Below are 22,862 nucleotides of genomic sequence, written 5' to 3'. Positions count from 1 at the left end.
TAATGTTTGAATCCTGCGGTTTTGTTAAAATATTATAGAGGTCCAACTAAAGACAGTGGCCACAAAGTCGGCGTGTAAATCAAGGTCTGAACTTGTCCAGTTCTGGTTGAATTTGCTCTGGTTACCCTCAGCTCCCCTGCTGGCTTCACAGCCCCTCCTGCTATTTCAGCCTTTATGCATTGTGTAGCTTCCAGTTTTGCAGGGACTTGTTGCTGTTCTGTTAGTAGTATTCAGATGGTTCTGGAAAGATACTTCAAAGTCTCTGCCGTAAGTGAATTTCAGGCAGTTCCTCTGCTGAAGAGAGAAAAGTGATGGGACTTATAGGAATTTATTGTCATCTTCTCTTCACAAAGCTCTGAGCACTGTCTTTATGGCTTCCATGCAGGTGGAAATGATATGGATTCTTTAACAAAGAAAACGAGGCAAGATGGATCAGAAGTTACAGAGAGACGTAAGGAGAATGTTTTTTTATTTTCGTGTCACAAAACTGGATCACACTCCAAAAATACTGCAACCGTATTGACGCTTTTGTGAGGGACTGAATGCTGACCAGGGGTGCAGAACTAAATTCTGCACCTGTCTTTGATATTTCAGTCGAAGTCAAAAAAAAGGGATAGAACAGGGCAAGAACAGGCATTTAGAGACTTGTCCAATGACCTGATTGTTTAACCAGAAATTATTGCCCCGTGGTAACATTTTTACCCAGTAGTGCAGACATTTGGATTCTGCTTCTGAGACAAATGCCATGCACAGTATTCAAACTGTTTATTATATATCTTTCTTGTCTTTGTGTAAAAATAGGGTAAAACAGGATTCTGCTGACATTGTGGGAATTACTAGTAGGAATCACAGAATTGTAGGGGTTAGAAGGGACCTCTGGAGTTTGTCTAGTCCTACCCCCCTGCTAAAGCAGGTTCCATAGAAAGCTAGTAAGGAGTCTGACCTGGGCTTTACTTTTACAGCAATTGCTGTCGTTCAGTAGTGCCCTGAAATAATATCACTTTCTTGATTCCAGAAATTTTTTAAAGAAAAAAAAAGTCTCTCATGGCAGTGATGCCATTTAGTTACTTTAGCATGACAGAAGTCTGAAAACATACAGCTTTCAGTCCCCAGGCAATATAGTCTCAAGGGACTTCTCTTTAAATGAGTTAATCTTATTTGAATAATTCATGCTCTTCCATGGAATGAAGTGGAACATTGATCTTGTCTGACTAGATGAACATGCAATAACTTCTGAATTATAACTTTTCTTTCCTCAGTTATTACGGAGACAGTAACTACAAGACTGACATCTTTACCACCCAGTAAGTAATTGTGATCCACTGCATTACTTCTGCTTTGTGACTGCTGCCCCTCTGTGTTACTTGGTTCATTACTTTCGTAAGTCCCTGGGTGTAGCAGGTGTCAGTGCAGAAATACTAACACTTAAGTTATTTTGAGAAATACTTCTCTCAGAATACTTGTTGGTGGAGAGAAGGAGCAGTAACAAAGCCCCAGAGTCCACCTGGCTGTTCATGAGTGGTGCCCAGATAGAGTCTGTAGTGGTGACTGTCTCTTGAGAACAAGCATCAAAAGTGATGAGCCTGTGGCCTCCATCTTACCCAGCTTACAAACAGAAGTAAATCCCTCTGCATAGTATCAGATGTCACAGGTTATTTCTACTTCTGTGTAACAAATAGGGAAGAACTGTCTATTCTGCAGTAGGGTTGAAAAGGGATTGCACTATCTCATTTATGATGAGAGTTAACAGGAGGATCTTCCAGCCCATGCTCAAATCAAAACTTGACTACAAACCTGCTGAGTCTGCATCTTGAATGCTTATCTGCTCTGCTGAGATACTTCTCTGCAGTTCTGATACCTTTTCAGACATTAAGCTGTCCTTGGAATTGGGTGCGAGAATGGTTTTGGGTATCTTCTGCCTTGTCTTGTAGTATTTTTGTTTTTCTCATCTTTAACTGTGACAGAATCTCATTTTGTGCTCTTCTATTCCAGAAGGAGGGAGCAGTAGTGGACTCAAGACATCGTCCCACGCTGGAGGAACTGGAGTTGAAAAGAGGTCTTACACCCATAGCAGTGGCTATGTGACTTCAAGTAAGGAATGAAAATATCAGTAAAAAAAGTAAAGGTAGCATCAATGGACTGAGGAGAGTCAGGGCAGGGGTGAGAAAAATGGGGTTTCTTAAAGTAGAGAAGGTAAATACTTAAAGCAGAGGTATTCCTTCCTTAAAGCTGGCTGTGAGCATGTGTGAGTGAATGGCAAAGTTCTCATTTTCTGCAAGGAAAGCTTGATATCAGGGTAGTTTTCAGTAACCTTTGAAAAACTTTTTTCAGCTGCCCTTGAGTCATTTGGAAATGAACATTTTCTTTATTCAAGTTTTCCAAATCACAGTCTTTCTGAGCATTTTTGTTCAGAAGATGGCTTTATTTAATGTTTGTTGATTTTGCTGATGTCAGAATACAATATGATAGTAGAGTAGAATAAAATAATTTCATAGAATCTACCTTCTTGTCAAGGTATCTGTGGCTTTAGCACTTTGAATGGTCTATGTGTGTTTTCTGGATGTGCTGAATTAGTACTTCTTATCTACTCCATAAAGACAATTCCTCTCTAGCAGCATTCTCTGCTGAGCTGTTAGATTGTTGTAGTGAAGGTTTTTGAAGAATAAGCTTTCTACCCAGCTTTCTGGTGCACCTCTTTCACAGTGGGACAGACTGGATAACAGTCCTTACAGGGAGCATTCTCCATTCTCCAGAAGAGCTGGCAAGTCAAAGAGAGGGAAGTGCAGTATGAAAGCTCAAAGGGAGAATTAGGCATACCCTGTCGACCTGACATATACTCATCTCCTTCAATTAAAGGCCAGAGTGTGGAATCACTTTCCCTCTGGACAAATATGATGTAACTCTGGTGCAGATATCAACCTAATTGTCTAGACTGGCACCAGTTTAACTGAGAGCTGTGCCCATCCCTCAGAGCTCTAACTTAAATGACTCTGGGATTGTATCCTCCTTGTTAATTATTTTCAGTGTGTGGAGGAAGAGAAAAGAATCTGAACTTCTTTAAGTTTTGCAGAGCATTTGGCTGTCTTTCTTCCCCACTCTGCTGGCAGAGTGTCTCCAACAGAGGTCCACTTGTCACTGCAGTTGTTTTTGCTCAATTAAGTGAACAAGTTGCAAACCAAAATAGATCCCTCTAGAAGAGAAAATGAGTTAGAAAACACTTTGAGATCACAAGGGTGTTTTCTTTTTACAGTGATAGTTAAACAATAACCAGTCTGATCCCACTGATCAGGATGCATATATTGCTCTCATCACAGAGCTACCCTTGTACTGCCACTCTGATCATACTCCAACGTTAGATTTCACAGAAGAGTCCAATCAAGAGTCTGATCCTTCCACAAACCACACATTCTTTATCACACATTCTTTATGGCTGTCCAGTTCTTTTTGCACAGCAGTGATATGAACTAGGAAGGGAAACTTTCCTCTGTCTAAACACTACAGCTGCTAATAATCTCCAGACAGCCTTATGCCTGACTCATGCCTCTATCACGTCTCCTGGAAGTGGATTGACTAAGGCATGACTAAGTGAGATTGTGGCTAGTTGCTTTGAAAGTGAAGCTTGCTCATCTCTTCTTTCCCTTGATTCTTGAATGGCATCCTCCAGTACTATACCTTGTTTAAATACCTTGAAGATTTCTTAGACTGTCATATAACGCTGGAGTTTACAGGTGGATTTGTATCCAAACCAAAATCCAGGCCAATTTATAACCAGGTGCTCAGCACAAGTGTCTCGTTTATCCCCCTAGGCCAAGACCCGCTGTTATTGAAATCATTGACAAGTCATTTTTAAACCACAAAGATAAATTTCTCTTTGCAGGAAATGCTGAGGACAGTCAGAGTTGCATCCAAATGTGGGTCTTTTTGCCCATCTCTAGGTCTGAGATACTAATGCAGATCTGTCCAGCTCAGAAGACACAAACATAAAGTACTCAGGACATACAGGGTGTACATCCAGGTCATATCTTCAATTTGCTGAGAGTGTTTTGTTTTGCTGATAGGTGGAAGCGGTAGATTGAATTCTTCATCATCTGGCTACAGACAAACACAGTCTCCTAGCTCAACTCTCACCAAGTCACCTGGCTCAACATTTGAAAGAAAAACCCATGTCAGCCGCCATGCAACATATGAAGGTATCACAGAATATGCCATAGAAAAGAGGCACTATGTTGTGCAGTCTGAGGTCGCTTGGGACTTCCAGCACATTAATTCAGAATTGTCTTAAATAGCACAAGAATCCCATCTGTAGTGGTTTTGATGGGAAATAACTCACCAGGGACGTATTTTAATGATTGAATCTTATTTATATTAACACTCATTTCTAAGAGGAGTTACGGCGTATATTTGTTGACATTAGCAACTATTTCATGTAATTCTGAATAGCTCTTTTTGAATGGAAATGTTTGTTACTCAGTGGAATTAAACAGGTACCAGAAACATACTTGGAAAGCTCTTGATGATCTTCTAAAAAGTATTAATGAGCCGTTTCTATTATTTGCAGGGAGCTCCAGTGCTAACTCTTCTCCAGAGTTCCCCAGGAAAGAGTTTGGTATGTTCTTACAGAACTGTCTCTCTGAACATTATGGCAAGATCATGTGAGTTGGTGACTACAGAGGCTTTCTGCATGTTACCTCTATATTGGACAGTCAGTGCAACTCTGTGACTTCAGAGGAGTTACTGTTAATGCAGCTGACAGCAGGTCTCAAGCTAGTACAGATTCCAACAGAGGCTGCATAATATAATACACCTACTACCTTCAGCTACTCTTTAAATGGTCCCAACATGGTATAGAGCATGAGCAGGAGAACATAAGACACTTGACAACATCTGCTGTCTCATACCTGGGGGAATAGCCCCAAGCAAGAAAGTGCAGTCCCTTAGGAATTTGAACCATTGCTGGATATACTCCACCACTTATTCTTTTCTAGACTTCAACATGTTCGTATGGTGTATTTAGAAAGATGAACTGGCTATCAAGTGTTGTATTTATACTGAATATTGTCAACAGGTAGGAGTTTGCCCTGTCCAAACTCTGGGATGCTTCTTATATTCAGTGCAGGTAGAGAACAATATGATGTCACTGTCTTTCTGGCTTAGGGAAGAGGCAGGGTTTCATAGTGCCTGACCTTGGTTGATGGTATAAACAGGCCTATTATCTTCCTACTGGCTTACTGAAATAGAAGATCATTATCTCTGAGCAACATTTACGCGTGCAAACAGAAACAGCAATTGGTCCAGAAATACTAAAGTGCTACACACTCTTTGAGATACCTCATGGTCTAAAGAAGTCCTGGCAAAAACTGGGGTTTCAGTGCCTCCCAGTTGTGCCTCAAATAAAGAAGTTTTCTGCCTGAGTTTCTGCATTCAGAGGAAGATCCAAATACCCATGTGTTCATTTTCAGAGGTGTCAAAGGCAGTAAAACACTAATATTGCTTTTATTTCTCTTATATTCACAGCATCTGCCTCTACACGAGGGCGAAGCCAAAGTCGAGGTGAGTGGTACCCTTCTTTTAGAAGTTTTCTTTGTTTTTTTTCTGATGTGATTCAGGGTGTGTCAGATAGACCTACTCCTTATCTGGAATCAAAGTTGTTTGAGACTAGAGTCTGATGAGGTGCCTGGATTTACACCACTGCAAGTGTGAACCGTTTTATGTGTGAACAGTCGATTAAACAAGCTCCGTGCAAGGACTTCAGTGAAGGTCATAATGGTTAGCACTGTGCCAGAAAGGAGGATCTGTTTGGAGACCTGGAACTCTGGGGTTATAGAACATAGTTTTCCATCTTAACTATTCACTACCACAAACTCAGTCCAGCCATTCTCTGTGACCCCCACTCTGGTGTTCTTACAATAATCACATGCATGTTTTTTCCCCTGAGATTTATCAAGTACAAACATCATAGAAGCAAAAAGCACAGAATTACAGAATAAAGGCCCACAAGGTCTTTCCCTGAAATGATCTTATGCTGGTGGTAAGGAGAGGCTGAAGAAATTATGGACTTGCTACGGTCTGCTTAGTGAGCTCAATGTGAAACTGCATTGTTTAAATCATTTAGCTCTTCTAGTAATTTATTAACAGCACTGGGGAAAGCAGGATTATATTACTAAGAGTTTAGTATTTGTTTCCAGTTGCTTGAGGAGAAAACTATAATATTTTATCCAAGTTAATTTTGGCAGTGGATATAAATCAAAGTATGCTCTTGCACTCTCCTCCTGGAGAATGTCACAGTAACCAATTACTCTATCTCAGGACTTCACAGTCTCCTCTGGCACAGTGCATACCTCCCAGCAGAACTAGGCCATATGTAATAAAACATAGCAGAGAATCAGCTTCAGCTTCTCATGTTACTTCAGAAAATTGTCTCAATCTATCAATCAGCTTCTCTATCTGAATACTGAAGCCAGTGTTTCTTTTAGAGTGTACACACTGTCAGATTTCATCTCAAGGAGCATGAGTCACGTGTCCTTGCTCGTAGGTAGTAAGCTTAAAGGCTTTTCCCAACAAATCGGATTAACTGTGGTCTCTTGTGCTGAACAGTAAAAGTCAGTAAGTAATAAACTGAAGTACCTGGAAAGATTGTTGGATTAATAAATGTCTGATTGTGACCTGACTGTTTTATTTCAATGCAACTTTGGTAAAGTAGGGGCTTACATTCAAGGAGCCAAAACGAAAGACAGCAGGTTGCAAAAGCCTAAATCCTACAGCCCATTATAGAGATGATAGAATGAATTTACCCAATAAGTAGTAGGGAACTTTTGTATTTAGTGAGGCTTGAAATCTTGAAGTTTCTTTTGACTCTTTTAGATTTTTATCCAATAGAACAATAATAATAATTGTGATGAGTGGGAATATCAATGTGATTGAGGACTGTCTAATTAGGCCTTTCATTTGATTGGCACTGACAATGCTATTGACTTCAACAGAAGCATGCAAGGAATAAAATGCAGCTCTGTGAATTAAAAACATTAAAATCTAACCCTAAAACAAAAATCACCCAGGCCAATTTGCAAGAAATTAATATGTGCCATGAGTGCTGCTTAGATCGAGGAGCAAGGTAACACAGAAGCAGGAAGGAAGGAATTCACTTCAGCATAAAGATTCATTCTCAGCTCAGGGCAGAAATACATTGCACTCCATATTCATGATCTGCTTTTTTCTCTTCACAGAGAGTGAAATACGAGTCCGGCTACAGAGTGCATCTCCCTCTGGCAGATGTAGGTGCCACAGCTTATACTCTGGGGGGATCAGGTATAACGTAGAGTGTGTTGCTGCTCTAGATATGTCTGTGGTGTCTTGTGAATCCAGTCTTCATGACAGATAGCAGCATGTCATCTTTATTCCTACTGTACTGAACAAGGAAGCATGCTGTGGGTTAGATGGTTGTCTTGCAAGGATAGAGTTGTGGTCAGTCCCTGAAATGCAGCCTATGAAGTTTTGTTATGTCAATGGCACTCCTGAAAAATACAGCTTCTGAGATATTCCTGAGTAAATTCTGCTGAATGGTTTATCCTCAGGGCAGGATTACAGTTCAATGAAACAAGGGCTTTTGGATAAATCTGGATGCTTGTTTTTCATGCCAGGGACGGAGTTGGATGATGTAAAACGTTTACTGAAAGGAAGTCGATCAGCCAGCTGCAGCCCTACTCGATCATCATCAAGTACCCTCCCAATACCAAAAAAAGCTGTGGTGGAGACAAAAATGGTTACTGAGAGCTCTCAGTCAGGTACGTGGCAGAGGTTTTGAAGACTCCAGCATTGCTAATTTTTACCATAAAAATTCTCAGCTGTTAAGAACATCAGAGTAAGAATGCATGGTCCCTGTCCCATGTACAGAAAAAGGAGCAAAATGCCAGAGGATTGTCCAGGGCCATCTTTGGGTGGTGAACTTTGTACTTCTATAAGATTAAGACATATCCTGCTGACACCAGCTTTAATTCAGAGGCACCGTTGGCAGAGACAAGAGCTCTACATAAATGTCTTAGAGCAGTATGACTTCTTATTGCTGAGCAAAATGAAGATAGCAGTGAAGACAACATTTGGATCAGTGTTCAATTTATTGGCCATACTGCAGGTTCAGAGATCAGTAGAACTTGATAGTATTATAAATAGTATTTAGAATACTATAACTGGCTTTCATTAATTATAAGCCTCCCTGTGGTGCTTGAGGCAGCAGTGTTCATACTCACTCCACTGTTCCCCACCAGAATCTAGGAACAAGCAATGCGTTTTTACCTTCTGATACCTGTTCTGACTAAATTTTTTTCTAAAAGTGGGGATTTTGAACCAGAGCCATGTGTGTGGGAAGCAAAATTTGTAGGTCTCCTGGTCCAGGATTAACAGAATTGTGGACCGAAGTACATTAAATGTTTTAGTGTATCATAGCATCTGTAAACAATGAAATCTTCTCAAAGTATTTTGTGAATGGTCAGGCTATCATGTCAGTCTTTATTCCATTTTTTAAAATTCAAGTGGGTTGTAATCAGCTGGCATTTGAGATTGGTTATACTACGTTAACCTGGAGTTGTTGCATGGACTCAACAAAAGTAATTAAAATTGAAGGCAAATTAAGTTCTGTGCCATGTAAACCTACAGTGCATACTAGGTCATAAGCCTAGTCTCTACTGTTTGTTTTGTTGTTTATTTTATTTTATTTTTTTGCAGTGTCAGGGACATATGATACAACTATACTAAATACAGCCCTCCCTCCATACACATGGTCCTCAACTCTGCCTGCTGGGTCTTCCCTTGGAGGATACCATAACAGCATGGGCCAGAGCTCTTCCTTGATCAATGCTATGTCTCACTCTACAGGATCAGGTATGCTCCCTGGACTGCCAAGTCTGTAAGGACAAAACTCCACACTGAAATTGGGTCAATAGCAGTGCTCTTATCTGCACAGTTAGAAGAATTAAAATGAGGGAAGAACTGAGGTGGCAGAAGATATGCTTGGGTTTTCTCTGCTTTTCTGTAATTCTGTGCTTTTTGCTTCTACGATGTTTGTACTTGAAAGTCCTTTGTTGTGAGGATAGGCTGTCCTGACTGCCTGATTTGTCTCAATTGTTATAACTTTATTATTTACTTAAATGAGGCCAGACTGTCTATCAAAACTAGTTTTAGACTAGTGAACTTTGAATTATCTTGGTCAATTGAAAGAAAAACTAGTCCTAACCATGCAATCCTCTAACATTAAAGATCTAATCAATCAATGTTGGCAGTCATTATAACTTGAAAGACCCATCCATTTCCGAATGTCAGGGATGCTGTTAGAGTGAAGAAAAAAAAAGTACAAGAAAGTTTATCATGGCATACTAGCAAAAGCTTTGCTTTCTCACATTATCTCATGATTGCAATTTTTCTGATATAGGTTCTTCTCAACTTTGTGAGTTCAGTAAAGGGAGTGGTTTCAGGTCACAATTTTCAGTATTTTTCCTCTGTGCAATTATTTTACAATCACGCTAACTAATTTCTGTGGGTTGTAGAAGTGATAACACTTCACTTCCTCTTTTTACAGTTTTTGGTGTTCCAAATAACCTGGCTCCCAGCAGTCATACTCTGAACACAGGCCTGAGCACTTCCTCAACAGGTCAGGTTTTTCTCTTCTTCCCTTCACACTTTTACAGTGCCACAATCCTGCCAGACATGTGCAATGAAATATAGCCCATATTACTCTGTTTCTCCTCTTTCCTCATCTGAATGTCGACAGCCTGTCTGTACACCACGCTTATTCTCTGGTTACAGAGGATTTATTCTGCTATAGTTTGTATAGCTGACATTTGGTCCTAACTACTTTTATTTAGGCAGTGAGGAAAATCAGCTATTTTCCAAGATTAGTAATTTGTCTTTTGAAGTAACCTGTTTCTTCCCCAAGACAATTCAGAGTAACCCTCTGAAAAGTTAAACTCGTGTCCTAATCCATAAAGGCCTGCTGCTGTCAGTTTTTCCTGTAATTATCCTTTGTTTCACTTGACTTATGACTTTTGGTTGATGCTGTTCCGTGTCACAAGAGCACTTCTCTTCCTTACACAGTCGCACATTTTTCCTACTCAGTGTAGTGCCATCATGCAGGTTCTCTGATTGAGTCTCTGGAGAGCAGGGTGTATGAAAGCAGACTGTAAACTACATTTGATATTGGCACAGTGATTCTGACACTGAAGGTACCACCTTCAAGTGTTTACTTCTCTCTGGGTAGTGTTTTGACACGCAGTGTGCAGTTGTGTCATTAAACTTCCTCCAGTCACACCAAACAGGTTTCCCAAATGTACTTGTTTTCCCAAGTCCCATGCTTCCAGAAATGTCCATGCAGCCATGAAAGTGGGTTTCCAGTCTAACCTGAGTTGATGTTTTAAAATTGTCACTGTTAATAGTCCTGGGCCAATAATAACTTATACAGCAAGGTAATCTAAGGAAAAATGTTTTGTAAGGAAGGTTTTGAACAGGAATGCTTAGAATTGTGATGCATTCCTGTTGCATCTAGCTGGCTGACAAATTTCCTTGGAAGCCCTAAGGGTGATTTCTAACCAATAGGATTCTCTGAGGTCATCATTATTATCACTGGTTTTATTTTGTTTTCAGCCAGAACACCACTTGCACTGCAGGACTTCTCTAACTCCCATTGCATTGATTTTTCTTTGCAGTGTTTGGAGTTCAAAACAATCTGTCACCAAGCTCTTCAGCCCTGAATGCCACTGCAGCCTCTGCAGGTCAGAAACCATTTAAGCATAAGCAAATAAGGGAGTCACTGATGAGTACTACATTCTCCCACCTTTTCTGTGGTGACTGTAATGTTCATATTGACAGAGGTTCCTTTATTGCCATCTTCTGGTGTGGAGCAATGTGGTGTGAGGAGATTTTGAGGAACATTTCTTCTCTTTTGCACATACATGAGTGGCTTCCAGTGCCTGTGTAAGCACTATAAACTTGCTTGCTGGGAAGGTCCTTGCTCATTTGAATTTTACTAGGTGCCCTGATTGAGAAAAGATTCATGAATGGTGTATAGCCCAAGGCTGGTATGTGTAGGTACCTTGCTATCCTTCATCTTTTTCATTCTGGGATTTCTTCATTGCAGCATATGGGATGAAGAACACTTCTCAGACAAACACCATGAATACTACTGGTGTGTCTGCCTCAGCAGGTGAGTGTATCATTCACAGTTGCTTAGACATAGCTTTGTACGAGCATTTCATGATAAAACTGAATTAGAGATTCATCCAAGTGGTACTAATACGTGGTTCTTCAGTGGCACGACTTGTTAACAGCTCCTTTACTAGTGCCTTTCAGAAAAGAAAGTAAATGAGCCAGAATGAGAAATCAGCGGGCCTGATTCAGATCTCTCTCACTTTGTGGTAACTTGGAGAATTTTACTGCAGCTATTTCTGTTCAACAGATAAGTAACTGGATAGAATATGGCATGTGACACTGTGTTTCATTTGAAACCAAAATATTTGCAAGGTTACACCTAAATATTATTTTTCAGGTGTATCAGCCTTGACCTCTTGAAAATCAGGGAACTAACTTATACATGATCAGATTGTTGGCTTTTTGTTGTTTGGTTGTTATTTTATGAAAGAAACTGAGGTCTTTCTACTGGCCTGTGGTCTCTGAATCGCTGGGATTCATCTTTTCCAGGAATATTTGATACTGCTTAATGGCAGAAACATGGCCATATTAATATTTTTAGCCTTATTTATACTGAGCTTAACCTCTGCAAGCTGCAGTTCAAAGCCTCGTAACCGTGCCTGGCTCCCAAGTATATGAAATGTTTTGTGCTTCACAGAGTGTCTCTTTTAAGGCGCTCTTTAGCTTGAGATGTGATAGCTCTTGTGACCTTTGGATATCTCTCAAGACTGAATTTCTATGGTTCTCTAATAGATGTGTTTGAAAAGAGAGGAGGTCACTGAGTGAGTTCTTTCATTACGTACATTGAATGCTGTACACTCTTCATATCCTGTAGAAGTTGTTCCCATGCTAGTGAAATACACATCTATAAAGTTTAAAGAGACACACAGCTCTTCTTATCTTCAAGTGACTGATGTGTATCTTGCTGGCTCCTTATAGAAGTGGCAACACCAATCTTAATGGGACTCCCATTTTTGATGAACAAAAATTTGTGGCTTGTAGTTACACCTGTTTATATGCACCCATCTCCTCCTCTTTCCGATCTTTCACCAATATTCCAGGTGGAACCATTTTGAACTCCCAGGGAGACGACTTCCTGCGCAAAGACTGCAAGTTCTTGCTGCTAGAGAAAGAGAATGCCCCAGCAAAGAAGGAGATGGAGCTCTTAGTCATGACAAAGGATAGTGGCAAAGTCTTTAGTGCCTCTTCCACTGGGCTTAATGGAGGTAATTTCTCTTCCTTGGGAGACTCACATATGGGTCTGCTGAGAGCAGAAAAATGGAGAGAGGGAATATGAATCAGAAATATCACTGCAGGAGACATTCTGAAGACAGTAAACTTTGATGCAGCTGAGGTGAGAGCAGTGTGGCTGGAGCATGTATAAGAACAGACTTCCACAAGGATCTTCTCTATCTGTGGAGTTGAAAGTTCATGACACTATGTCTGTATGCCACCCATGAATCTCTGGCAGGCATTTAGCCTTTAACCACATCAGCAGCATCTAGGTCAAACGTTTTGCCTTTGAAGCTCCAGGGTGTGCCTTGGGACATTTCTCAAAGCTTGGGAGTTCAAGAACTTCAAAAACACCAAATAGATCAGCAGCTGGCTAAAACAGGCAGAGCTGTTGTTGCTACTTAGTAAGAACCACACTTTTAGACTCTGAGAAAAGGATTGACCAGGTTGAACTCCAGTTGTAATGTTTTCAATTGCATTTCATTCCCGTTCAGGATCGTTTGCAGAAGACACCTTGAAGAAAGAAAAGCAGGGGCTTTCCTCTTATGTGGCAGATTCTGGCCTGAAATCAGATGCAAATGGTACGAGTTTTTCCTTGTGGTAGTACAAGAGAACTAGCTGCTCCTGCCTCCATTAACACCTTCTCCCTGCAAACCCATGCTCCAAGTTTGGTGTTGTATGGAAAGTGTGTTAAATCTTCTTTTATTATTACAACAGGAGGATTGAAATCAGCACCAACAAGGGACAAAGCAACATATGCAGGTAAGTGGTGCTATTCATACTTTCATTGGAGGGAGCATCAGAGCACAGCATACAAAAAGCTGTTATCCTTGAGCATGTTGAATGATCTCTGTGTGATGACATGAAAGGAAGGTCATGTTTAGAAGGCTACTCCATCTGTAATGAGCAAAGCGTATGCCACAGAAAGTGTTACCTGTGATTTTATTGTGGATGATTGGGCAGTTGTGGCACTTCTTAACTGCTGGAAAAAATCAGCTAGCTGACAGCAGGCTGCATCCTGCTATCAGGATAAATTTGTGGGGAGGAGAGGGATCAAACCATTCTGGCTATTGCTGTTACTTACAGCTCAGAACTGTAGAACAAACTGACCCCAGAGCAATTGTGTTTTTGCAGCAGTTAATTTAAAAAGCGCTGACGGTTGTACCCTGTTGGAATTCCCATTGGGAAGCTGTCTACAGCTTCCACAGGGATTAGAGTAACACCCAGTGTTCACAGACTGAAATGTAAAGATTTTTCTCCATTGCCCTTTGTATAATGGATCTGACCTTATAGTCCTTATTCTCAAGATATTCTTGACTCTGAAATTAAGGAGCTATTTACCATTTAATTGCCTCTTCCAGAAATACGAAATGGTGATGCAGGCGGTGCAATTGGATCAGCACCGTCCTGGTGTCCCTGTGGTTCCTGTTGTAGCTGGTGGAAATGGCTTCTGGGCTTGCTTCTGGCATGGTTGCTTCTCCTTGGATTACTCTTTGGACTCATTGCTCTGGGTAAGAAATGGCTGCTAAAACTGGCCTGGGTCACTGGCCTCTGTGTATTTAAATTTGAGACTGAACAGAATCCCACCTCTATGTATCCCTGTCTATGAGAAAGATTACTGCTAAGGTGAAAGAAGGGTAAGATGCAGAGATAGGGTCTTCCTTCTGCTGGCAGGATTGAGTTCTATATGGAGGAACAAAATGTTCTGTGGGGCAGAAAGAAGCCAAGTGAATTGTAATTCACTACCAGAGGAGCACATTCAGTACTCAGAATTGTGACCACCACCAAAATATTACAAATGGACAAAAAGAATGAATAAGGAATATAAACCTTCTATAAGGGATTATATAGTTCTGGGGAGAGGAGGGTAGGGAAATTCCTGAGATGTCTTCTCTCCAGAGACTAACACATTCCAAAGCTGTCATTGAAACTCCAGCTTTCCCTGCTAAAAAAGGAGTTGCAAAAATAATTCTGCTAAATTCATTGTCCATAGCTGTCATGGTGTTGCCTTGTCACTGCTATTAGAAATTGGTATTTCAGGCACATGTCTGCATCAGCATTTTCACTAGGTTTTACTTCAACCTTCCAGCGGAAGAAGTGAGAAAGCTGAAATCTCGTGTGGACAACCTGGAAAAAATAAATCACAGCTTCCTGACGGTTAACCAAGGGAATCCGTATTTAGAAAAAGATGTTTCTAAAGTGGACTTCCTTCATGGTGTAGCACCATCTTCGACCTTCCCTTTTGAAAATGAAGAATCAGTTTGGTTGATGGTGAAGAGCAGATTGAACAAGGAAATAGAACGAGGTGAGCAGAGTAAATACCTGTGATTGTGCACTGGACCAGATTATTTAAAGGAAAGCTAATGAGTTTTATTTCCTTAGGGCCTAAAGAGAACAACCTCTGGATTGCAATGCAATCTCTCAAAAGCAGAGCCCTCACCTGTCCTCACAGATAAGCTTTGCTAGGGCACAGGATGCTGCCACTGACACTGGTGGTGCATCCATCAAAGCTAGCAGGATGAGAAAAAAGGAGGCTGTGGGCATGCCATCCTGCACCAGAATGTGTTGTTTGCTGAAGCAAGTTAGTTTTCCATTTTGAAAGAACTGTTCATAAAATTGAATCCACAGCTTATTGTGCTACTTCTAGTAGCAAGGGAAATGTTATTTATTTTTGTTTTGATGGAAGCAGGCTAAGAAGTGAGTCTACATTTTTCCAGCTTCAGAAGTTTCATGTAACTCCAAGCAGTTCAAGGGCTGGCAAAGGGCAAACTTCTTGAGGAACTCCCATTGTGTTTGACAGCCCATGCTGTCTGCAGCCTCAAAATGCAGTTAGAGGCATCTTTGTATGCAAAGCAATTAGCTATTTTGTTGTGTAATGCAGTCTAACAACACCTTCACTTCCTGTTGCAGGCTACTTCCGAGGGGAGAGAGGAGAACCTGGTATGAAAGGTATAGCCTTGCAGTCTTTCTCTTCCCTTGTCCTATTTCTTGGTTCTGGCAATGCTCAAGTTTGGAATGGATGTTGCCACTAGGACTAGAGGAGGTTGGCAGTGGGAAAATTGATACTGGTTTATACTTAAAGAACATGAAGCTGGTTTGCCATTTAAACTGTAGGGGGACCTGTTTCATGCAGAATTAATACAGAAAATCCAGTCACACAATGCATTATAGAGTGTGGAAAGGCCAGATCCTGTATGTCACTACTGTGATGGGCCTGGTCCTGCACTGTGAAGTTGTGAAATGTCCTTGTTCATCCAAAGCTTATTCGTGTTTTATTGAAGGCTAGAGAACAACTAGAAAAACAACAACAAAATGAGAAATATCTCTAGGATTTCTCCTGATTTTATTTTCCCTTTTTCTCAGGTGACATGGGATTGCAAGGTCCCAAAGGTGAGTCTGGAGTTTCTTGCTCTCAGGTTCTGTGGCAGCCTGCCATAGGGCCAGGCATATGTGTATAGCCTGTATGAATGTTTGTTACTTCTGAAGTTAGATAGGGAAATTGATGCATCCAATGGTTCAGATATTCTTGTGATTATCTTCACTTTTCCTGGCAAAGGCATTTTTAGAGGTCACAGTAGGAGAGAGATTAACTGTCACTTTGAATCTTGGAACTTCCTTTACGTGGTTGACAGTCATTCCTGAAATTAAATCATACCTGGCTTAATCACAGAGTGCTTGAGAGGATTTCATGCAGCGTGAATAATTCAATCTATTGCATAAATACAAAGGATGCAGTCTGGTATTGCTGGGAAGGTAGAACCTCTAAACACACCAAGAACATAAACTCCTTTTTACATGGGGATTAGTCAGTGTGAAAAATGGTGAAGACCTTTTCCTAACTGACTTTCTATTTCTTTCTTCCTGCAGGGGATCGAGGGCTTCCTGGTGTCCCAGGTGAGCAAGAGTACAATTCCCCTTTGAGGGATGAACTCTTAGGGACATTACCATTGACAAGAACGAATTTTGCACTACAAATCTAGCTCAAAGTGATTTTCTGAAGAGTCAGTACTTAGTGAGTAGATATAGTCCCTTGATTAATACCTTGATGCTGAGCTACAGATACTTGGTTATAAGCAGAGTCTCAGCCTGACTTCCGTATGGTTGAACACGTCTAATTTGTGAGCGTGAAGATCCCAGGCTACCTTTGAAAGAGTTCCACATCTATGCGAATACCTGGCACAATGTTCTTGTGCTCTTGTATGTATTGTGTTCTTCTAAAGAGATCCCTGTTGGAGTACCCACGTTGCAAGTAGTATATCCTTTACCAACTGCTGAGTCCTTTAGGATTTCAGGCTGTTACACTAATTTGCAGGTTATTAATTCACAGTACACAGATAAGGATTGTGAACATTTTTTGTTTTTCTTTCCAGGCATTCCTGGTCCAGTGGGGCACCAAGGACCAGAAGGACCAAAAGGACAGAAGGGCAGCATGGGTAAGCATATCTATCAATGCTGAGTCTCTCACAGCAGATTAATAGTTGACTTGGGAATTACAGACATCAGCTTGCTGTGATCATTGCCTTCCACCATGGAAGTATGGATCCTGCCTTCCACCAGGCATGGATCCTACTTGCCCGGTGCCAACTGTAAAGACAACTATTCTAACAAGGCTTTTGTTTTCTATAGGTGATCCTGGCATGGAAGGTCCCATAGGACAAAGAGGTCGAGAAGGGCTACCAGGGCCTCGAGGAGAGCCTGGACCACCTGGATTTGGAGAAAAAGGAGATAGAGGTAGGAACTAAGTTTCCAATTTTTTTGATAAAACAGAGATAGACAAAAGGTGGAGTTTAGTCCTGAGTTTTCAGTTACTTCATGAATTTCAATTTTGATTATTCAAATCTAAATTTCATTTTTAGATGTTTCCCAGAATGGACAAATCTGTGCTAAAGGGTTTTTGTGTCGAGCTTGCAAAGGACAAATAAGGCTCGTTTTTGTTTTATTGCATTTCACAGTCAAGTCTGAGTTTGGGAGAACCAGAACCACTTAGTATCAAGGTTATCATCTTCCCAAAGCTTGGAAATTTATCTTGCTCATCCTAAAGTCCAGTGAGATGGGATCTTTTTCCTGTACAGTGCATGTTTATTTGTGTGTTTTTGACTGACCAGCAGATTACCCTGAAGATATTCATGACTCTTGCCAGAACAGAAAATAATGGAATATAGGGGGATGGAAAAATGATATCACAGTTGTATTCTATGGGGATCTATTTATGTTCTTATTCTGCAGGTGCTGCAGGTCCTCCAGGGCCACCTGGTCCCCCAGGTTCTGCTGGCCTTAAAGGTAAATATCAAGATAGACAGAGAGAGCCTAGCAGATTGACCAGGTGCTCTGGGAGGAGGAAATGAACACTCTAAAATTCTTACTTCATTTGTGTTGCACTGCAGTAATCAGAAAAGTGGCTCAATAGTCCTCATTTTAAGTAAAATTGACTTTTGTAAATACACATAATGTTTAGAGCAATAAACTCCTGGAGATTTTTAGGGAAGGTGGGGAGTCAGCAGAGAGGTTTCCCAAAACATCAGTCTATTAGATGTGTTACGTTCCAGCTGTTTTTATTCTGTTTTCAGAAATAAAAAATTCCATATCCCTAATGGGCTGTTAATGACATTACAGCTTTACAGTCCATGTAACTGGGATCAAAAGAATTAATCATACCTGAAGCATAGCTCCCAGCATCCCAGCAAAGATAGAAGGTTTTAATCTCTTTTCCTTACTTTAAGGAAAAACACTTTGTATGTGTTATAAGAATTAAGCTTATAGATTCAATATCCTGATTTTCAAGAGGCCATAATGCCAATTCTAGGGTCTGGGGACATTCTGATCTGCTAAACACCTACTTGGTTGTGGATGCTGTTGAGCAAACCTAAAGAGGTTTGTTCATTTTCTGATTGTGGTGTTACTGAAAGAAAATTCATGTTCCTTATTCATAGGTCCGATGGGTTCTCCAGGCCCTCAAGGTCCTCCAGGTGAGTGCTGCCTTTATTTGCTATGGCATCTTACAGAGTAGAGAGAAAAGGAGCAATAGCTTCTCATAGTTTGTCTTCTGTAGTGTTGAGTGGGATGAATTAACTTCCTCACCTCATTTTTCTTCAGGTCCTCCTGGCCTTCAAGGATTTAGAGGAGAAGCAGGTCTCCCAGGTGCTAAAGGTAAACTTCCCTTCCTCTGAGCAGTGACAGTGGTACTAGCTGATGTTCTTCTCCAGCAGTACTCTGAGCAAAAGACTTGACGTGAGCATAGAACACTGAGATGTAAGAGGCAGAGAAAAACATAAGGGGAGGGAAAGGGGAACAGTATAATTCTTAGTGATTACAAGCAAATATTGAGAAACAGAAGAGACAGGTAATAGAAAAGTCTGAATGAGGATTGGATGAGGTCTGGGTGCTATAGTGATGGATGGCGCTATAATGAAGGAAAGGAAATTGCAGTTCGAGTTTCTAGGATATGGAGTTCCTCTGTTTCCCTGTGAATTTCCTTGGTACCTGAAATTCCTTTCCCTTCTGACTTGTTACTACCTATCCGTGTATCTTTCAGGTGAGAAAGGAGCTACTGGATCCCCAGGATCCAAAGGTATATCAATCAATTAAATCTTTTATGACTCTTATTTATGTTCCTTCAGATATGGATATTGTTCATGGGAGTTAGCTGTATTCTTCTTTGTCTTCTTATTTTGTGCTGTGGTCAGAGAGCAGACTTGCTCTCTGATGGAAACATTTCATAATGAAGCGATCTCACAGAATCCTTCCTTTTTGTACTGTAGGTGATCAGGGTGAGAAAGGAGCTCGTGGAATGACAGGTCAGTAGATTGTGTTCTTGAAATATCAGCTTGTAAAATATACATGTGCATTGTTTTAATTAAAAAAAAATATATATATATATAAAAAGTCCAGAAAATGCTAGTTAGCTTTCTGAAAAATTATAAGGATGTTACTGTTTATAGGAGTTTTATTTTTGTACCCAAGTTCTTATCAAATAGATCCTATCCTTGGTAACAATCTTAATTTTGGTGGGTGGAAATTCTCCTTTATATGCAGTGCATTCACTTCCCTTGAGCATTTCTAATGTCCAGACAAAGTCATGAATCACAAACTTTGAACATCCTATCAGTGCTTTTTGCAATTGCAAAGCACCAAGTATTACTGACAGTCATAAATTATGTCTTCACCAAGATTTGATTCATTTTTATGCCATCTAATTGCAGGTGAACAAGGCTCAAGAGGCATACCTGGTCCTCCAGGAGAGCCAGGGGCTAAAGGACCTGCAGGTGCGTAACAGAAAATAGCTGTGTTTTTGGCCACTGTAATTTCTACTAAGCATCTGTTTTTATGAGTCCAAACGAGGGAAGAACTTGGGAGTGGAATCACTGATAGTGATCACCAGTCTTCTCTCTAAATAGCTAAAACTAGTCTGTATGCTCAAAAAGTTGACCTTACACTTTCAAGTGAACTTTTTCAGGATCTTCAGTAATTACAGCTAAGGTTTTATTCAAATGCAATGAGATTTATTGTGTTTAAGGCTGTACTCTGCATAGTAGGAGGACAGGGCAGCTGTGGTACTATTTCACCAGTTCCTAACAGTCTGTTTTCTTTGAACAGGACAAGCTGGCCGTGATGGACAGCCAGGTGAAAAAGGTAAGAGGTTCCTCTGAGGTAGAAGAGCAAATACTTTCTGACATAGCTGGTGGCTGATTTGTAAAAGGAATGGAAGGAGGTGGCAGTAGATTTATGCTGCGGGATATGTCTCACTGTCTCAGAAAAACTATATAAAGTCAACCTTGCAAGCATGGAAATACAACATATAATGGAGCTGGCTGTAAATCTGACAGAATTATTCTCGCTACGCAACTCTTTTCTGTTCATCTCCAAGTACATGATGCTGAAACTGTTCACTTGGCTATGAGGATACAATAGATAGAGTGCTGCAGGATGCCTGGTGATGAAGTTTGAATGAACTGGTAGATTATATATCAGTGAATTACAGGTCGTTAACATGATTATATTCCTAGGTGAACCAGGTCTCATGGGAATGCCAGGAGCCCGAGGCCCTCCAGGTCCTTCTGGAGATGCAGGAGAGCCAGGTAAAAGCATACAGAGAACAAAAACAATGTTTTCTTGGTCAGGAATCCATTTCTGTCAAAAATTTCTGGTCTTATTTTGAAGTTAATGCTGGCAGAGGACCTCTGTAGTGTAAGGAAGCAATGAAAATAAAATACAAAGGGCATCCTAGACCATTTGTGATCTCAGGATTGTGCACACTGCAAACAAGAATTTCAGCTGCTAGAAGCCAACATTCAGTTTATATACCGGGTGCTAAGCTGGCTTGCACCACTAGTTTGCTGTGATTTTGAGCAAATGTAAGCTTGCCTTTTCTTCCTCCTGCCCAAAGTTTGTTTGAAAAATTGTTTTGAAATCTTTGATTTTTTTGCCCTTTTTTCCCACTTAGGTCTCACAGGACCCCAAGGACCACCAGGTAGGTTTTCCCACCATGTTCCAGTTTTTTGTCAGTGATACACTTTTGATATGGACTCAAAAACAAACAAACAAACAAAAAAAACCCAAAAAAACCAAAGTTCTAATTTTTCCTCTCTACAACTCAGGGCTTCCAAAGTAATATCCCAAGGTTTCTGCATCTCCCTTGGTTTCGAGATAGATTTTATGGTTGGTGCATAAGTTTTGAGGAATGCAGAGCCTTGGAGCATGTGTTTAATTTGTGTATCACTGAAAAATCCTTGTAATTAGCAGCAGTAACAGAGAGGGGGGGGGGGGGTTGTAGTAGAAATGGAAAAAAGGATGTGATGTTCCACAGGCAGAATAGTATGGGGGAGGCCAAATCACCAGGGAATTTATACAGGAGCCTCTGAAAAGGAAGCAGTATCTGTGAGAAGTTACAGGCAAACCTAGGGAGCAGTGAAACACGGGAAGCCCCTACTTCTGCCCAAGGACCAGCTCAGTCCACCATGAATTCCTCCACCTTGTGAAGTAGACACAACCTGCTTACAAATGCTGAAAGCCAGGTTCTGGAGTAGGAAATGCCTTCTATAAATCTATTAGTGAAGCTCACTGGAGTATATGAATAAAACTGAACAAACAATGTTTCTACTATTTATTTTAAGTTGTTGTTCTTCTGAATTTTAGGACTTCCAGGCAACCCAGGCAGACCAGGGGCTAAAGGTGAGATTTGTTTCTTCCTTAATACTTGTTTTCTTTCTGAGCACTTCATTTTAGAGAGGATTATCTGTTCTGTTGACCAGTCTCTGAATCAACAGTGGCATCTAGTGGCTTTAGAAAAGGGAGGTTTGTGGAACAAGCAATAGCCAGAACCTCCCTGACCAAACATGAAATGCAGGATGTCTGCTGAGGCACTCAGCATAGCTCTGGAAGAGAAAACCTTAGTGAAATCCATTCTACCCTGGATGTATGAGTATGGTGTCTGGTAACTGCAATGGAAGTTGTGCACCTGCCTCTGATAACTCTAGGCCCGTTGTCTATTCTGGCATATATGGTGCTTGGAAAGATCAGAGAGTCTGAATGATCTCTGGATTAAGCAGGCTCTTTTACTTCCTCCATGACCTTCTAATAATACGATTTCTTAGATGAGAGATCAAGGGCAAAGAGAATAGAAATCACATGTTTAATAAGTGAGATAAGACAATATAATTGAGCTAGTGACAGTTCTTTCCCAAAAATGAAGTTCATATTTATCTCTTTCTTTTCTTAGGAGAACCTGGAGCTCCAGGCAAAGTCATAAGTGCTGGTATGTACTGCTGTGAGAGTTCAAACACTTCCACTTTTGGACAATTTTCTGTTTTTTTTATTATCCCCTCCAAATTAATCTTGACTGTGTGCCAGACCCATACTGGCAGCTCTCAGTACTGGGAGAATACATATGCTACAGATTGTCAGATCATTCCTTGAGAACAGATTTGTTACATGTTTGCGGCATGTGTGTGTATTGTATGTGTACAAGTGTCTCTGTTTGTTTCAGAGGGTTCATCAACTATTGCTCTGCCAGGCCCACCAGGTCCTCCAGGACCAATGGGTCCTACTGGACCTCCTGGTGTTCCAGGTAAGGAAGCTGCTCCTCTGCAGAGTTTTTTCCTGCAGGCACCTTACATTGCTGTGTATCCAGTTTTTAATTTAATATGCAGTATTGTCTCTTCCATGCTACCCTGTCTGGGAGGCAAGACTGCTCAAGCAGTCTTAGATACTCATGGTTCTCACCCTTCCCTGCAGAAAGACCAATATCTCAGGCAGAGTTAGGGAGACAGTGGCCCCAGGGGAGAAGTGAGTTACTGTCACAAAGGAGTGGGGTAAAGGGAGGGCTGAAAGATGAAAAAAATAGGGAACTGTGTTGTTTTTTTCTTGATCTGATGAGTACCAGCTAGAGAGAGGTCAAATTCAGCAACTTAATGCAAACTTTATTGCTTCTCAGGAAAACAAGCTTATGTCTGATTTCTTTC

The 22,862-nt window shown here is 40.8% G+C and overlaps 1 protein-coding gene across 1 annotated transcript in view; it reads left to right on the top strand.

Moving 5' to 3' along the window:
• COL17A1 (collagen type XVII alpha 1 chain) overlaps nucleotides 1-22,862 on the top strand; it is a 60,239-nt gene that overhangs the window by 23,693 nt on the left and 13,684 nt on the right. The window contains exons 2-35 of the mRNA XM_031597514.2: nucleotides 386-451; nucleotides 1,260-1,304; nucleotides 1,993-2,091; nucleotides 4,059-4,190; nucleotides 4,559-4,606; nucleotides 5,515-5,550; nucleotides 7,224-7,271; nucleotides 7,638-7,781; nucleotides 8,719-8,874; nucleotides 9,569-9,640; nucleotides 10,692-10,757; nucleotides 11,123-11,188; nucleotides 12,234-12,398; nucleotides 12,900-12,986; nucleotides 13,123-13,167; nucleotides 13,767-13,916; nucleotides 14,495-14,710; nucleotides 15,316-15,354; nucleotides 15,769-15,795; nucleotides 16,273-16,299; nucleotides 16,776-16,838; nucleotides 17,032-17,136; nucleotides 17,632-17,685; nucleotides 18,336-18,371; nucleotides 18,499-18,552; nucleotides 18,938-18,973; nucleotides 19,164-19,199; nucleotides 19,605-19,667; nucleotides 19,999-20,034; nucleotides 20,409-20,480; nucleotides 20,846-20,872; nucleotides 21,538-21,573; nucleotides 22,121-22,156; nucleotides 22,388-22,468. Coding sequence (XP_031453374.2) covers nucleotides 397-451; nucleotides 1,260-1,304; nucleotides 1,993-2,091; nucleotides 4,059-4,190; nucleotides 4,559-4,606; nucleotides 5,515-5,550; nucleotides 7,224-7,271; nucleotides 7,638-7,781; nucleotides 8,719-8,874; nucleotides 9,569-9,640; nucleotides 10,692-10,757; nucleotides 11,123-11,188; nucleotides 12,234-12,398; nucleotides 12,900-12,986; nucleotides 13,123-13,167; nucleotides 13,767-13,916; nucleotides 14,495-14,710; nucleotides 15,316-15,354; nucleotides 15,769-15,795; nucleotides 16,273-16,299; nucleotides 16,776-16,838; nucleotides 17,032-17,136; nucleotides 17,632-17,685; nucleotides 18,336-18,371; nucleotides 18,499-18,552; nucleotides 18,938-18,973; nucleotides 19,164-19,199; nucleotides 19,605-19,667; nucleotides 19,999-20,034; nucleotides 20,409-20,480; nucleotides 20,846-20,872; nucleotides 21,538-21,573; nucleotides 22,121-22,156; nucleotides 22,388-22,468 — 2,458 coding nt within the window. The 5' untranslated portion in view covers nucleotides 386-396. The remainder of the gene's footprint in view (nucleotides 1-385; nucleotides 452-1,259; nucleotides 1,305-1,992; nucleotides 2,092-4,058; nucleotides 4,191-4,558; nucleotides 4,607-5,514; nucleotides 5,551-7,223; nucleotides 7,272-7,637; nucleotides 7,782-8,718; nucleotides 8,875-9,568; nucleotides 9,641-10,691; nucleotides 10,758-11,122; nucleotides 11,189-12,233; nucleotides 12,399-12,899; nucleotides 12,987-13,122; nucleotides 13,168-13,766; nucleotides 13,917-14,494; nucleotides 14,711-15,315; nucleotides 15,355-15,768; nucleotides 15,796-16,272; nucleotides 16,300-16,775; nucleotides 16,839-17,031; nucleotides 17,137-17,631; nucleotides 17,686-18,335; nucleotides 18,372-18,498; nucleotides 18,553-18,937; nucleotides 18,974-19,163; nucleotides 19,200-19,604; nucleotides 19,668-19,998; nucleotides 20,035-20,408; nucleotides 20,481-20,845; nucleotides 20,873-21,537; nucleotides 21,574-22,120; nucleotides 22,157-22,387; nucleotides 22,469-22,862) is intronic.

The sequence above is a fragment of the Phasianus colchicus genome, chromosome 8 (genome assembly GCF_987193195.1).
Source record: "Phasianus colchicus chromosome 8, bPhaCol1.hap1.1, whole genome shotgun sequence".
In the NCBI taxonomy this organism is placed as follows: Eukaryota; Metazoa; Chordata; class Aves; order Galliformes; family Phasianidae; genus Phasianus; species Phasianus colchicus.
The sequence above is the reverse complement of the archived record's forward strand: the minus strand, read 5'-3'. Positions and strand labels throughout refer to the sequence as shown.